General features: G+C 39.2%; 1 protein-coding gene across 2 annotated transcripts in view; it reads left to right on the plus strand.

Annotated features, from left to right (window-relative positions):
- Window positions 1-12,306, plus strand: part of dchs2 (dachsous cadherin-related 2) — a 140,069-nt gene extending 127,763 nt beyond the window's left edge. For both annotated transcript variants that reach the window (XM_072562676.1, XM_072567589.1), the window contains exons 18-20: window positions 391-677; window positions 2,321-2,462; window positions 9,336-12,306. In XM_072562676.1, the coding sequence (XP_072418777.1) occupies window positions 391-677; window positions 2,321-2,462; window positions 9,336-11,968 (3,062 nt within the window). In that variant the 3' untranslated portion in view covers window positions 11,969-12,306. The remainder of the gene's footprint in view (window positions 1-390; window positions 678-2,320; window positions 2,463-9,335) is intronic.
- Window positions 12,307-16,013: the final 3,707 nt, after the last annotated feature.

Below are 16,013 nucleotides of genomic sequence, written 5' to 3' on the forward strand. Positions count from 1 at the left end.
CATAAGCCATTAATAAAATAATATTGTATATTGTAACTTCTAGAATAACAATTCTATTAAAATCCTACAATTCCAATAAGAATATTCAAGTCCTAAGGTCTACTTCCGGGCATGATTGAAAGAAGGTTCCAACAGCAAAATGAAGTAGTGCCTATTCTGTCTTTCCAATGGGATGATTTTGCTTAGGTTTGATTCTGTTAATAGAATTGCAAATAAAACTTCTATAATATCTACATTTATTGTGCAAGTTTGCATTTTATCATTGAAATCAACAAAATAATGAAAATGCATGCTTTTATCAACTGATATTATGATAACAACTATTTATCACAAAAAAATGGTGTCATGGTTAACTCATGATTTTGGAAAATAATGAATTTGTATTTTCAGATCTCCAAGCTGGTTATGTTGTCACACACATTTTGGCAAGTGATCTGGATCTAAATCCCGTTCTTTCCTATAATTTTACTAAGAATGGTAATCCAGAAGGTAAATTTGCTATTGACTGCAACACTGGAGCCATTATTTTGACTGAGCCTTTGGACTATGAGAAACAGTCTGAATACTTAGTGAAAATCAAGATTTCTGATTCAGTGCATGAAACTGAAGCAGCCCTTGGAGTTTATGTAATGGATTTAAATGACAATTCACCTGTCTTCGCTCAAGAATCATATCAGGTAGAAATGATTCATTCCTATCTTACAAATCACATTTATGTCACCCCAGGTACAAGTTCAGTATGCTCACAGTTTACTGCCCATCCATAGTTGCCTTGAGAAGTGAATACGGGCCCATTTCCTTGAAACACTACTAGACTTTATCTTTGTGGTTATTTCCACATTACTGTCAGTAGGAAGTTTCAGAACTTTGACCCAACAATGTTGAAAGAATAGTGGTGCTTGTTTAAATCTTATTAAATGATAGATATTATAGGATAGAGACACCACGAAAGCTTCTCAATCTTTCATGTTACTTCAGCAACCCTCATGAAAGGACACAAGTTGCTCACGTCTCCCTTTGTTATTCTTCCATCAAATGATATAATGTTCTGTGGAAGATTTATTCATCAAATATCAGTGCCATACAGCTACGCACTACACTAATGTTCTGTTGATGATTGGCTCACTCATAGAACCTGTCACTTGACATTGGTACTATCTGATCAAACCATTAAAAGTTTATAAGTGCATTCACACTTCTGGGGTCACCTCGATTTTGATTCTGTAAAATTTCTTTTGCACCATCTAAGGTTTTGCACCATCTAAGGCTTATGTCACTGGAACTTATGAATTCATAAATTGAAATCAAAGAATTGCAATCCATCTAGTTTGCCTTCTATGTCACTTTGTGGGAGGTAATGTAGGCTGTATATAATCAGATAGAATCTATATGGATTTATTAGTTTGGAAATTGAATAGTGATGAATTTCTGTGCATGTCAGATAAACTGCTGATCTTGTTGTTTTAGTGGCCTTGCACTCATGGAGCATGACTTTTGTAGCACACAGCATAGCCACTTTATAAAGTGACTCACTATGTTGGAATATTTCATCCCGAGGCAGAAGTAAACTAGAACAATTAGCTTACATAAGCTTGGATAATTTCCACCGGTTACAGAGTTGGCTGAGCTTGGGTCTCTCCTTTTTGAAGGAGGCTGATAGCAAGCTGAAAATGGATGTCAAGAGATGTGGGTACTTAGAGTTTTAATTGAAATTCATAAGCTCATGAAACAAAGCTCCCAAAAAAGTATTAATGTACATGTAGTTCACCTGATTAAATTTAATAGGTATCCCCTCCACTAATCAGTTTTGACAGAAAAAGTATTTTGATTTTAAAATAAATGAAGGCACTATTCTAATGAATACGCGAAGTAAACAGAATCTAATTGAACAAATAATCATGCAAAAATGTCTTGGTGATAGGTGATAGCTGGAGAAAGTACTTCATACCTAGCAAATGATAATACATTTATTTTAAATGGTTTCTGTTCACTGTAACTAAGAAAACTTAGTATAAAAATTATTGAAATAAAAATCTGATTTTATTTAATATAAAACCTAAATGAAAATTTAATAGAAAATATAAATTCATAAACAAATTAAAATAAAAAAGCGATAATTTCCGTTTGAGTAAAACAGGGATGGATGTTGAATAATACAATGGTATGGCTTGTAATGAAACCATAGTCCATAAATTGAAACTCAAAGAATCTGTACTTGTATAAGCAATGATGCTCATTTTTAAATATACTTTCACCCAGATTTATATCTGTTGACCTGTGGTACAAGAATCAGATTTTACAGACTGACCTGTTGTTTCAGATTGTATTTCCTGAACTCTCGCCAGTCAATACCTACGTTCTGACTGTATCGGCCACAGATAAAGACACAGGAGTGAATGGAAAAGTTTCCTATAGAATCCTTCCAGGAACTTCTACAGAGTTTTATATTAATGCTGAAAGTGGTAAGATAACAAACTAAGATTGGATTGGACATTTTGTTATTTTAAATCATGTTATGGCTAGAAATTATAACAATAATTTTGATGTCACTAAAACGATTAACATTTATATGGAACGTTAAATGGGACGTTTATATGTTCCATTTAATAAATCTCACTTCAGAATTTGCCTATATGCACCTAAAGTCAGCACACAAAATCTACCCTGGCCTGCTATTTGTAATTTGTGTAGTACAGTGCTTTGTTGTCAATTAAGGATGAGATTTTAGTTGTATGTTTTTTTTCAGAAATGTAATTGACTGCACATACTGTAGAAGTAGTGGATGATGGTAATAACATTCACTGTTGTTAGAGTGTTAATCAGACAGTAACTTCCACTGGCCACAAAGATGCAGTTAGGTGCTGAAATCAAGAAGTTGCTGTTCAAGTTGTTCTGTTATCACAGGATCATTGCTTTACCAGCATCTTGTCAAAAAACACAGAAGGGAATGAAGTTGGCTTCTTAGTATGACATAAATCCCTAACGTTACCAGGTGTTAGGCCTTATCTGTTTCATTGTCAGTAAATTTTGGATGGCATTATAAGAACATAAAAGGAAAAAGAGTAGACCATACAGCCCTTCTGACATGCTCCCACCATTCATTACGGCCATGGCTACTTTTCAACCGCAACTGCACATTCCTGCATGTTCCCTACATCCCGTGATGCCTTGAAAATCCAAAAATCCAGCAATGTCAATCTTGAATGTTCACACACTACAGAATCCAAGAAAATTGGAGTAAATAAAATTGAAGAACTTACAGCTGTGAGGAAATTTCTGCTTACCATACTTGTTAATGTCCAACCCTTTAGACAAAACTATGTCTCATAATTCTAGACTTTCAAGCTAGTTAAAATAACCACTTAGCATCTTGTCAAGCCTTCTCATGGACTTATGTTTCAGAACAGATCACCTCTCATTCATCTAAGCTCCAGAGAATACAAACTCATTTATTCAATCTCTCCGCGTAAGGATTCCCTAACACAGAAATCAATCCACTGAACTGTCATCCTAAGATATCCTTCCTTAACGTATAGAAACCAAAACTGTTGACAGTATTCCAGGTGTGGTCTCATCAAAGCACAGTATAATTGCAGCAAAATTTCCTCACTTCTGAATCCAATCCTCTTGCAATAAGTGTCAGCACATCATTGGCCTTCCTAATTACTTGTACATGCACCTTAACTTGTTGTGTTTCAAATGCAAAGGCATTTAAACCTTCCTGAACAGCAATGTTAATAATTTTCATCATTTAAGAATGGTCTATTTTTATTTTGTTCCTTCAAAAGAGAACAACACCACATTTTACACCATCTGACAGTTTCTTTCTCATTCACTCATTCACTTAACAACTATTTGGACAGGGATTTTTAATCCAAGGTTGTGAATCCAACAGATCACTTCTCAGATATGTTCTCATGCAACATGATTTTTAAATCCAGACATCCTACTTTCCCTGGAGACAAGTTCAGCATCCAGTTAACAGCATTGCAAATGGCTTGGAGGTAGGGTCTACTTATGGAGCAGGCTAAAAGAGGCAGTGACATGACTGGGCTTGCTGTTACTGGGAGGAATGGAGCAGCAGGGATCAGAAGGCCAGTAGGCAGAAGACCCCATGCGGTCCTGCATTTTTATCATGCCACCTTGAGGCTTTACGGATGTTGGTTCTGCACAGAAGGATGTGCTCTTCAAAGTTTGGGAGAAGATTTGTAGCTCGGGTGCTCGTACAGACATAACAGACAACAGGACGTTGAACCTATCAACAAAGACGGCATACTTAAACTACTGGACTTGTGCCTCACAACACATTTCACATTCAACAACCAAATATACGAACAAATCAACGGAACATCCATGGGCTCACCGATCTCTGGACTCATAGCAGAAGCAGTAATGCAAAGGTTAGAACAAACAGTCTTACCACAAATTCAACCCAAACTCTGGGTCAGATACGTGGATGACACCTTTGTAATAATTAAAAACACAGAAATAGAGAACACACACCAGATCATCAACGCCACACTCACAGAAATCCGATTCACTAGAGAGGAAGAAAAGGACAACCAACTCCCATTCCTAGACGTGATGGTGCAGAGAACACCGAACGGAGAATTCACCACAAAGGTTTACAGGAAAGCCACACACACAGACCAAGTCCTAAACTATGAAAGCAACCACCCCAACACACACAAACGAAGTTGCATCAGGACATTATTCAAAAGGGCCACAACACACTGCAGCACACCAGAACTACAAAAAGAGGAAGAGGAACACCTATACAAAGTATTCGCCAAAAACGGATTCCCTCGCAATTTCATCAACAGATGCCTAAGGGAGAGACAACGGAACGAGGACATGCCGCAACCCAAAGGACTAGCCACACTACCATACATCAGGAGCATTTCTGAACTGACAGCCAGACTACTGCGACCACTAGGACTCATAACAGCACACAAACCAACAGCCACGCTCAGACAACAACTCACCAGAACAAAGGACCCGATACCCAACATGAGCAAAACTAATGTAGTGTACAAAATCCCATGCAAGGACTGCAGAAAACACTACATCGGACAAACAGGAAGGCAGCTAACGATCCGTATACACGAACACCAATTAGCCACGAAACGACACGACCAGCTATCCTTAGTAGCCACACACACAGACGACAAGCAACATGAATTCAACTGGGACAACACTACCATTATAGGGCAAGCCAAACAGAGAACAGCCAGGGAATTCCTAGAGGCATGGCACTCTTCCACAAACTCTATCAACAAACACATCGACCTGGACCCAATATACCGGCCACTACAGCGGACAGCTCGAACTGACAACCGGAAGCGGCAGAGACAGGCCACTATAAATGCCGGAAGAAACAGCACAGAAGCGCTTCACAGGAGGCTCCCAAGCACTGAGGATGTCACCTAGACAGGGGACGAAACGTTTGCAAGACAAATTCCCAGCTCGGTGAACAGAACCACAACGATGTGCTCTTCCTTCCAAATGGCAGAAGAAATCTGTCGCACCAAAAAGGCATGGAGGTCAGCAGCAGTGAAATCATTCAGAGGAACTTGGGGTGCAGTACAGAAAACAATTTAATGATCTACCATGGCCTGGAAAGGTGAGTGGCAAATAACATTAGGATGACAGTCCTCTACCTCAATACAGACCAGCATGCATATGACCAGGAATGTCTCCTAAAAAGTGTCAAATCAAGCAGGCAGACAAGACAGAGCCACAACTAAGCAGGAATATTACTAGTGGGTGCAACATCTCAAATGAAAACTAAGCTGGGAATGGCCTATGTGAAAGGAAATCCTGTCCTCTGCTGAAACTTTCTTCAGCCTCTAAGGGAAGAGAGCACATAATCCAAGAGAAATACATTATATTGTTGATCATGTGCCATAGCTCCACACATACAGCCTCATGTAGGATGCATCCTGGAGATGACGAGGCTACTATTGTGGCAAGCCATGTGTAAGGACAAGATGGCAGGTTGTCCAGAGTGGATCATTTGATAGCTGCATTTATATATATTGTTAATGGACATAATTTCCTGTTTTCTGTCTTCCTCCTTTGATGAATAGAGAAGTTATATTTGTTATTTTACAGTCTGCTGGAACCTTTCCTGAATCTAGGCAATTTTGGAAAATTAACTCCGAAGCATCTATTACCTCATTAGCCATGTCCTTTAAGACCATAGGATGAAGTCCATCTGGGAGAGTTGTCAGTTTCATCACATTATTTTGTACCACTTCCAGCCAAATTTTCCACCATTTTTTATTGCAGCTGTGCAGACCTTTGAGGTCCATGCATTGCAGCAGCTTCTGGAAGCAGAAGACACTCGTTGGCCCACCAATCAACATGCACAGAGTTCCCCAGTGGCTGTGCGGTTGAGTAACTTAGAGTGAACCCTTCTTCCCTCATGATTGTAATTTCACTAAGTTCTTCATTCACTTCCACCTGATTTACAACTATGACTGGAATGTTTTTGCGTCAACCGTAATAAAGGAAGAAGCAAAATATTTATCAATTTCATTTGCCATTTCCTTATAATTAACATGCATTCTCACTCTGTAAAGAAAGAAAACTCACTTTACTCACTCTTGTCCTTATTAAACTGTTCTATCTGTATTTATATTCCAAACTAATGTCCACTCATATTCAAAATCTTTCCCAATTAACCTTTAGTTACTTTCTGCCATTTCTGTATATTCCATCTAATCATATGATACTCATCTTTGCGCAGTTATAAAGCTTTTCCTTAAGTTTGATGCTTTCCATGATTAATTTAATTAACCATAGGTGGTGGGTCCTCCCTTCAGAACTTTTTTTTGTAGAAGGATTATACATATTCTGAACATTCTGTAATAATACATGCAAGGAATTAAGGGCTATGGGGAGAATACGGGTAAGTGGAGTTGAAATGCCCATCAGCCATGATTGAATGGCGGAGTGGACTCGATGGGCCGAATGGCCTTACTTCCGCTCCTATGTCTTATGGGCTAAGGCAATGACCATTTCCAATAAGAGAAGATTTAACTATCATTCTTGACATTACCATCACTGAATCAAATTAGCTTTATAGTCCCATTCCCCACTATCAACATCCTGCAGGTTACCATTGGCCAGAAACTGAGCTGGACTATCCATATATATAAAATGGGATGTATGTTTTTAAATATTAGCCATTGTTTATCTATTGTCAATCCACGTAGTAAGGTTTCCCAATCCATTTTTGCCAACTCCCATCTCATACTCTTAAAATTTCCTTTAGTTAGATTCAGGATCCTAGTTTCAGATTCAACTTTTTCACTCTCCATCTTAATGAGCAATTCTATCAGTTTGTGGCAGCTCTTCCCCAAGGGACCCTACACAACAAGACTGTTAATCCTTTCTCATTGCGCAATATCCAGGGCACAAAAACCCACTCTCTTGGTCTTAATGCCCAAGAGACATACATTTCAGGAAATCTTCCTCCACAGTATTATTGTTAGTTTGGTCTGTCCAGTCTAAATGTTGATTAAAGTCACCCATGGTTACAGTTGGATTATCACATCTGTGTATAATTCCTTGTTTAACACTTGCCCTTGCATTTCTCCTGCAGTTTGGAGAAGAAAACTGAATATGATACAAAAACAAGTGGGGTGGCAAGTTGTGAGAATGGCACAAATGAGTCTGCAAAACTCAGCAGATGATATATAATATGAAAAAATGTGAGGATATGCATTTTGGCAGGAAGAATAGAGGTGCTGAATATTACTTACTGGAGAAAGACTGCAGAGAACTACAGAACAGGTTGATTTGGAAGTCCTTGTTCATGAATCACAAAAAGCTACAGTCCAAGTTCATTGGGTAATCAATATGACAAATGGAATGATGACTTATTTTTCAAAGGGAATAGTATTTAAAATTTGGGAGGTTTCGCTCAAATCATGCAAGACTCTATTCAGATCATAGCTGTAATTCTGTGAACAGTTTTGGCCTCTTATTTAAGAAATTATATACTGGCATTGGATGCAGTTCAGCGAAGGTTCACTGGGCTTACACCAGATGTGGAAGGACTGTCTTATGAGGAGAGGTTGAGTAGACTGAGCCTGTACTTGTCGGAATATAGAAGAGTATTGAAACATACAAGATTCTGTGAAGACCTGACAGGGTAGATGAAGGAAGGTTCTAATCTGTAAAGGAATCAATGGTTATGGGGGAAAAGCAGAGAAGTGGAGTTGAGGATTATCAGATGAGCCATGATCTCATTAAACCATGCAGCAGACTCGATGGGCTGAATGGCCTTCTCCTGCTCCTATGTCTTATGGTCTTAATATCTTTTATATTTTATGTTTAATTCTAATGTTAATGTATAGGATGCAGAGAAGGACTTTGTTTTGTAGCAGTAGTTCCTCAGTTTTCTGATGTATGCTTGAGTCATGTAGCCTGATTTTGTAGGGTATGAGATGACATCAAACATTTGATTTTCAAAAACACTTGGATGATGTTAGCAGCCAAGTACAATCCTTTAATTTCCTGGAGTCCTTCAGAAGTCCAGTACCTGGCTGGAGGGTAGGCCAACTATCCTGAGTGAATAACTATCACACGTTTTCCAGAACTGACTGAGAATTTGACTTTCCATCTTATGCCTGGAGTCTGACTACCCCATGGACATCATTTTTCCGGTAATTTTTTTCTTTTGATCTTTGTATAAACACTTGGCAGTACTGTACATGTGCAAACATCATCCAGTACAGGAACAACAAAGCAGAAACAGTAATGACTGGCATTTTTCTCTGGTAGTTTTTGGGAGTCTGATGGCAAAGGTGTACAATAGATGTTCATTAGTGGTGGGGCAGTCAGTGAAAGGAGGGGAACAGGTCATTGGCAGAAGCACTCCGGCCCAACCTAGTGTAGGGCTAACGGAAGGATTGAAGTCAGTTAAGTGACAGCTACGGTTTCAAGCCATTGTCCAAATGTTGTTATGAGGAAGAGAAAGATTCGAGACATTCCTTCCCAACCCCATTCCCAGCTTCAAAAGCCAGGAGGCTGCCACAATTGAGTTTATAGGGGACTCTGAAGCCGTACCAGCAACAAGCAACAGTCAGTGTAACTCTGTGAAATCTAAAGATGGAAACCTCTTGCTCTTCCTGGCTCTCTTGAAAAGATATTGTGTGAAGAAAACACCTATCTGAGCCTTTGCTGGACAGAATCTAACACTGTTGTTTTGCTCATGTCTCTAAACTAAAATTGCAGACCAGGTTCTCATGACAATATTGAGTCTGATCATGCCATAAAAATCACTATTTTCTACTGAGTAAAAATTTTGTTTTTCTTGTTTTTAGGTGCACTATTTACCAGGAGGACTGTACACTACACAAGTTATAACTCTGTCATGCAACTTCTTGTCGAGGCTAAAGATGATGGAAACCCTGCATTGAAAAGCATTACATCAGTGGAAATACGAATTCAGGATATCAATAACCATATTCCCCACTTTACCCAAGCAGTTTATAATATTAGTGTTAATGAAGAGGCAGCAACAGGAATTATTCTGTTATTGTTTTCAGCACTAGATCAAGATTGGACACGTAAGAATGCTTATGTTGACTATATTATTATTGGAGGCAATGAACAAAACAAATTCCACATTGAGAACACTGTAATTAAAAGAGAGAATCAGTATAGTGTGGTAGGCAAGCTGTTATTAAAGAATGTATTAGACAGAGAGCTTACTGACAGCTATCATTTGGTTGTGTGTGCATCTGATCGAGGAAACCCATCACTTAGTTCAACTACAATTGTATCAATAACTGTGCTTGATTTCAATGATAATCCTCCAGTTTTCAACAGCTTGGACTACCATATTGAAGTTCTAGAAAGCACCCCTGTGAAAAATCAACTTATTCAAGTCTCAGCCTATGATCAAGACCAGGGAGCAAATGCAGAAATTAAATACAATATAATATCTGGAAATGAAAAAGAATATTTTAGATTGGATCATAAAACAGGTTTTGTAGAATTAAAATTACCTCTTGACTATGAACAAGTGTCAAAATTCATGTTAACTATCCAAGCAATTGATGGTAGTATTACTAATCAAAAAATGGCCATTTCAATCCTTTATATTAATGTATTGGATGACAATGATAATGTTCCTTATTTTGTATTTCCTACACTGAACTGCGCAGTCAATGAAAATGAGCCTATCTACACGTCAGTGTGTGCAGTTCATGCTTTTGACAATGATGATGGTGCCTTCGGTTATTTGACATATTCTATCCTGACATTGCCTTTAACTGACTATTCAATGTATACTAGTTGGAATAATTTTATTATTGATCCAGTTACTGGTGATATATACACCAAACAGCTGATTGATTATGAGCAACAAAAAAAATGTATATTTGTAGTCCAGGCTAACGATAAAGGTAATGCATCAGCAACTGCAACAATTCAAGTGCATATTCAAAGTATTGATGAATATGAACCCACTTTTACCCAAGATCGGTACTATTTCACTCTCCCTGACCTTGTGGAGGTAGGACAAAAAGCTGGCCAAGTTACTGCTGTCGATAAAGATGCTGGACTTGATGGAATTGTGCAGTTCTCATTTCTAAAGCCCTCTCCTTACTTTTCGCTGAACCAAACCAGTGGAGTTATTTATGTTTCTGGTTCTGTTCACAATATTAGAGGCAGTTACAAGGGAGAAGAGGTAATTGATTTGGTGATTAAAGCTAGTAGTCCTTTAATGGGCTCCAAATCAGCCATTAGTACTGTTGCTATTAACATCTCTCAATCATTGGATGCCTTGATAGGTAAGTCAACTGACAACCTCACTTTAAGTCTCTCTGTCTCTTTTGTCATTTTCTTGCTCCTTTCTGTGTGCTTTGGTGGTCTAGTGTATAGATATAAAGCAAAAGATAAAAATAATTCAAGTTTTGGAAAACAGAATATAAAGCTTCCAATAATATCCACAATTATCAATCATCTGAATCATCCAGTAGTATCATCAGGTCATCAGAAAGCGAATGATAAGCAGCGAGGAAAGACACCTGTTAATTCACCAGAACAGTTGAGCTTAGTGGACATTCCTGTAAAGACAAAGTCATTTAGTTCTTCCAGGCAATGTGTTGCAGATGGGCAAACTGCTGAAGACAGAGAAATTATGATGATCAGTGCAAATCAGCATGGTAGAAATCAAGTTTCAGAATCAAGTAAACCTGGCTGGACATACAGTGTTCCAGATTCAGAGCACTCCAAGGAATCATACTGCTTATCTTGTCAGTTGTGTCAAAACAATACCACTGATGCAGTCATCAATAGAGAGAGTGTAGGTAGCATTTATAATTTTAAGGACATAAAGGGAGAGGAAGGGTTCAATGTGGATTTTATTGATGATGATGTTTCAAGGAATATTCAGAATCCAAGTATTAAGAAAAATAGTGCCATGATGGACAATGCTAAGAATCACATTTTTATCATGGATGGGCGGACTTCATTGATAGAATCCCTTAATTCACTTGTTCCCATACAAGACCAAATACAAAACAGCTACAATTATGATTACATACTTACCTGGAAACCTGGGTTCCAACCTTTGGCCTCAGCCTTTACTGAGATTGCAAAAATGAAAGATGAAAATGTACTAAAGCCTGTTGTTAAAAATGAATCCAAATCTACTCTCCCACCCCCACTGATAACATCAATTGCACAGCAAGGCATTAGGGTTGTCCCTCCGCAAATGCCAATAGTAAAATTCAATCCATCAACTCTGAAATATTCAAGCTTACCTGTTGTTACTAATACATACAGTTCTACTTCAGCAATTACATCAAATTTCTCTCCATCTGTTTCTGTGCAAACTCCTTTAGCTTCTACTGGTTTAAGTGCAGGGATACCTGAACTTATCCTAAGGCAATCCTCATACAAGCAAAAACTAGAAGAGAATACTGATGTGATTACACTGTCAAATTGAGTATACATATGTGAAATAACATTTAATTTCTGTACATGAAGTATTATCATACCTACGTCAGAAAGAGAAGATTTAAATTGGTAGGAATTGCAGAGGTAAATTGGTAAATAATTATTTTATAAAGTAATTTCATTCACTGAGCATTGTATCTGTTTTAACTGTTGTATCAAAGTTTGCCAAGAAGCGAACAAAATAATGCAAATTGTATTGCAATTTCATTACTATAAAATGGTCACACAGTTGTTGCAATTAACTGAAAGTGTATTTATATAATTTGCTTTTTTACAATGTATGCATACAATACATTACCGTGCAGAGCAATAAAACTTTCAACCAAGTCTGTGATACCAAATTGGTAGTACTTTCATGCCAGGAATCTTGCATCTTATTCATGTTGCCATTATTTTCACCTAACCAACAAGAGAGAGAATCTTCTTTGGAGGTGATATTTTCATTATTCATGGAAACTGAGGTTTACATTGTTAGGCTCTGCCATTGACTGGAAGGAGGCAGGTGGGTCTTGAATATACTGATGGAGAAAGTGAGGACTGCAGATGCTGGAGATCAGAGCTGAAAATGTGTTGCTGGAAAAGCGCAGCGGGTCAGGCAGCATCCAAGGAACAGGAGAATCGACATTTCGGGCATAAGCCCTTCTTCAGGAATCACTGATTCTTGAATTTACTAATGCCAGCCAGTGTATGGTTTTGAGACAATGCACTGTGGACTGTTAACCAATCCCATTTGCTTCCCAATTGGTGCAAATTACAGTTAGACAATGGGTGCACGAGTAGGCCATTCTGCCCTTTGAGCCTGCACCACCATTCAATATGATCTTGGCTGATCATCCTTAATCAGTATCCTGTTCCTGCCTTATCTCCATAACCCTTGATTCCACTATCCTTGAGAGCTCTATCCAACTCTTTCTTAAATGAATCCAGAGACTGGGCCTCCACTGCCCTCTGGGGCAGAGCATTCCACACAGCCACCACTCTCTGGGTGAAGAAGTTTCTCCTCATCTCTGTCCTAAATGGTCTACCCTGTATTTTTAAGCTGTGTCCTCTGGTTCGGCACTCACCCATCAGCGGAAGCATGTTTCCTGCCTCCAGAGTGTCCAGTCCTTTAATAATCTTATATGTCTCAATCAGATCCCCTCTCAGTCTTCTAAACTCAAGGGTATACAAGCCCAGTCGCTCCAGTCTTTCAGTGTAAGGTAGTCCCGCCATTCCAGAAATTGACCTTATGAACCTACGCTGCACTCCCTCAATAGTCAGAATGTCTTTCCTCAAATTTGGAGACCAGAACTGCACACAATACTCCAGGTGTGGTCTCCCCAGGGCCCTGTACAGCTGCAGAAGAACCTCTTTGCTTCTATACTCAATCCCTCTTGTTATGAAGCTGGAAAAGTGCAGCAGGTCAGGAGCATTCAAGGAACAGGAGAATCGACGTTTCAGGCTGATGCCCGAAACGTCGATTCTCCTGTTCCTTGGATGCTGCCTGACCTGCTGCGCTTTTCCAGCAACACATTTTCAGCTCTGATCTCCAGCATCTGCAGTCCTCACTTTCTTCTCTTGTTATGAAGGCCAGCATGCCTTCTTCACTACCTGCTGTACGTGAATGCTTACCTTCACTGACTGGTGTACAAGAACACCCAGATCTCTTTGTACTGCCCCTTTACCTAAATTGATTCCATTTAGGTAGCAATCTGTTCTTGCCACCAAAGTGGATAACCATACATTTATCCACATTAACCTGCATCTGACCACTCACCTAACCTGTCCAGGTCACCCTGTAATCTCCTTACATCCTCATCACATTTCACCCTGCCACCCAGCTTAGTATCATCAGCAAATTTGCTAATGTTATTACTAATACCATCTTCTATGTCATTAACATATATTGTAAAAAGCTGCAGTCCCAGTACTGATCCCTGCGGTACCCCACTGGTCACTGCCTGCCATTCTGAAATGGAGCCGTTTATCACTACTCTTTGTTTCCTATCAGCCAACCAATCTTCAATCCAAGTTAGTACTTTGCCCCCAATACCATGCACCCTAATTTTGCTCACTAACCTCCTATGTGGGACTTTATCAAAAGCTTTCTGAAAGTCCAAGTACACTACAACTACTGGATCTCCCTCATCCATCTTCAGAGTTACATCCTCAAAAAATTCCAGAAGATTAGTCAAGCATGATTTCCCCTTCATAAATCCATGCTGACTCTGAACTATCCTGTTACTACTATCCAGATGTGTCGTAATTTCATCCTTTATAATAGACTCCAGCATCTTTCCCACCACTGAGGTCAGACTAACTGGTCTATAATTTCCTGCTTTCACTCCCACCTTTCTGAAAAAGTGGTACAACATTAGCCACCTTCCAATCCGCAGGAACTGATCCTGAATCTATCGAACTCTGGAAAATAATCAACGCATCCATGATTTCTCGAGCCACCTCCCTCAGTACCCTGGGATGTAGACCATCAGGCCCAGGGACTTATTAACCTTCAGACCTAACCGTCTCTCCAACACTAATTCCTAGCAAATATAAATTCCCTTAAGTTCAGGTCCTTCAGCCACTGTTATCTCAGGGAGATTGCTTGTGTCTTCCCCAGTGAACACAGATCTGAAGTATCAATTCAATTCTTCTGCCATTTCTTTGTTCCCCGTAATATATTCCCCTGTTTCTGTCTTCAAGGACCCAATTTTAGTCTTAACCATTTTTTTACCTTTCACATACCTAAAAAAGCTTTTACTATCCTCCTTTATATTTTTGGCCAGTTTACCTTCGTACCTCATATTTTCTCTGCATTTTCCTTCTTAGTAATCCTCTGTTGTCCTTTAAAAGCTTCCCAGTCCTCCATTTTCCCACTTATCTTTGCTATGTTATACTTTTTCTCTTTTAACTTTATATGTTTCTTAACTTCCCTCGTCAGCCACGGCCACCCATGCCTCCTCCTAGGATCTTTCTTCCTTTTTGGAATGAACTGATCCTGCATCTTCTGCATTATACACAGAAATATCTGTCATTGTTCCTCCACTGTCATCCCTGCTAAGGTATTGTACCATTGAACTTTGGCCAGCTCCTCCCTCATAGCTCCATAGTTCCCTTTAGTCAACAGAAATATTGTCACTTCCGATTGTTAAATAGAAGTTGAAATGTTAGGAGCAAACAGATTAGATGAATTCTAATGCTGACCAGCTGAGGAGTTTCTTAAGAGGGTCAGTGTGGCAGAAAAGATTTATGTCTTGGAAATGAAGTATATGGAACTGTGCAGGTGGGGGAGAGAGTTGGCCTTTAGCATTTGGGTATTGAAACAGGTCATCAGTGCCTACTATTATAGGGGAAGAAATCAGAGAATAAAGCTACCACTCACAATGTACAAAAGGAAAGCTGGAGTTGACAATAGGAGGCTGTTAGATTTCAGCTTTACTGCAACGAGAGACAAAACCCTCAACAGGAAAGTGGGTCCCAAAGTATTAAAGGAGTATGATTTGAGGAAAGGGGCGGCAAGGCCCTTTCATGACCCTTTCACGGTCATGTTCTCAGACTGATCCATCATTGAAGATGCAGCCTATGCCTTTCCAAGCAATTGGACACACACAACTGCACTAATCACAACCTTATTGTGGCCTTGAACGTGTATGCTTTTGGCTTCTTCCATTAATCTTTTGCAGACCTCAATGGTATATCCAAATGGCAACATCCAGAGCTGGGTAGTGTGTTCTTTTTGTAGCCTTGCAGGAACAAGCACCATGGTTTTCAGCACCAGCGACTGAACTTGCTCCACTTTCCCCAGTTGCAAGGGATCATCAATTGGATCCTCATGGCAATCAAGTCACCCTTTCAGAATCATCAACAGGAGTGGTTCCATTCCTTCAATGTTCATTTGCTTTGCAATCACAACAGCTTCTGCCATGTGTGCGTTCACTGTCTAACAGCTCCATAACTCTTTTTTTGTTAGACTCTCTACAGAATGGAAACAGAACCTTCGGCCCAGCAAGTCTACACCGACCCTCCGAAGGGTAACCCACCCAGACTGATTCCCA

The sequence above is a fragment of the Chiloscyllium punctatum genome, chromosome 1 (genome assembly GCF_047496795.1).
Source record: "Chiloscyllium punctatum isolate Juve2018m chromosome 1, sChiPun1.3, whole genome shotgun sequence".
NCBI lineage: Eukaryota > Metazoa > Chordata > Chondrichthyes > Orectolobiformes > Hemiscylliidae > Chiloscyllium > Chiloscyllium punctatum.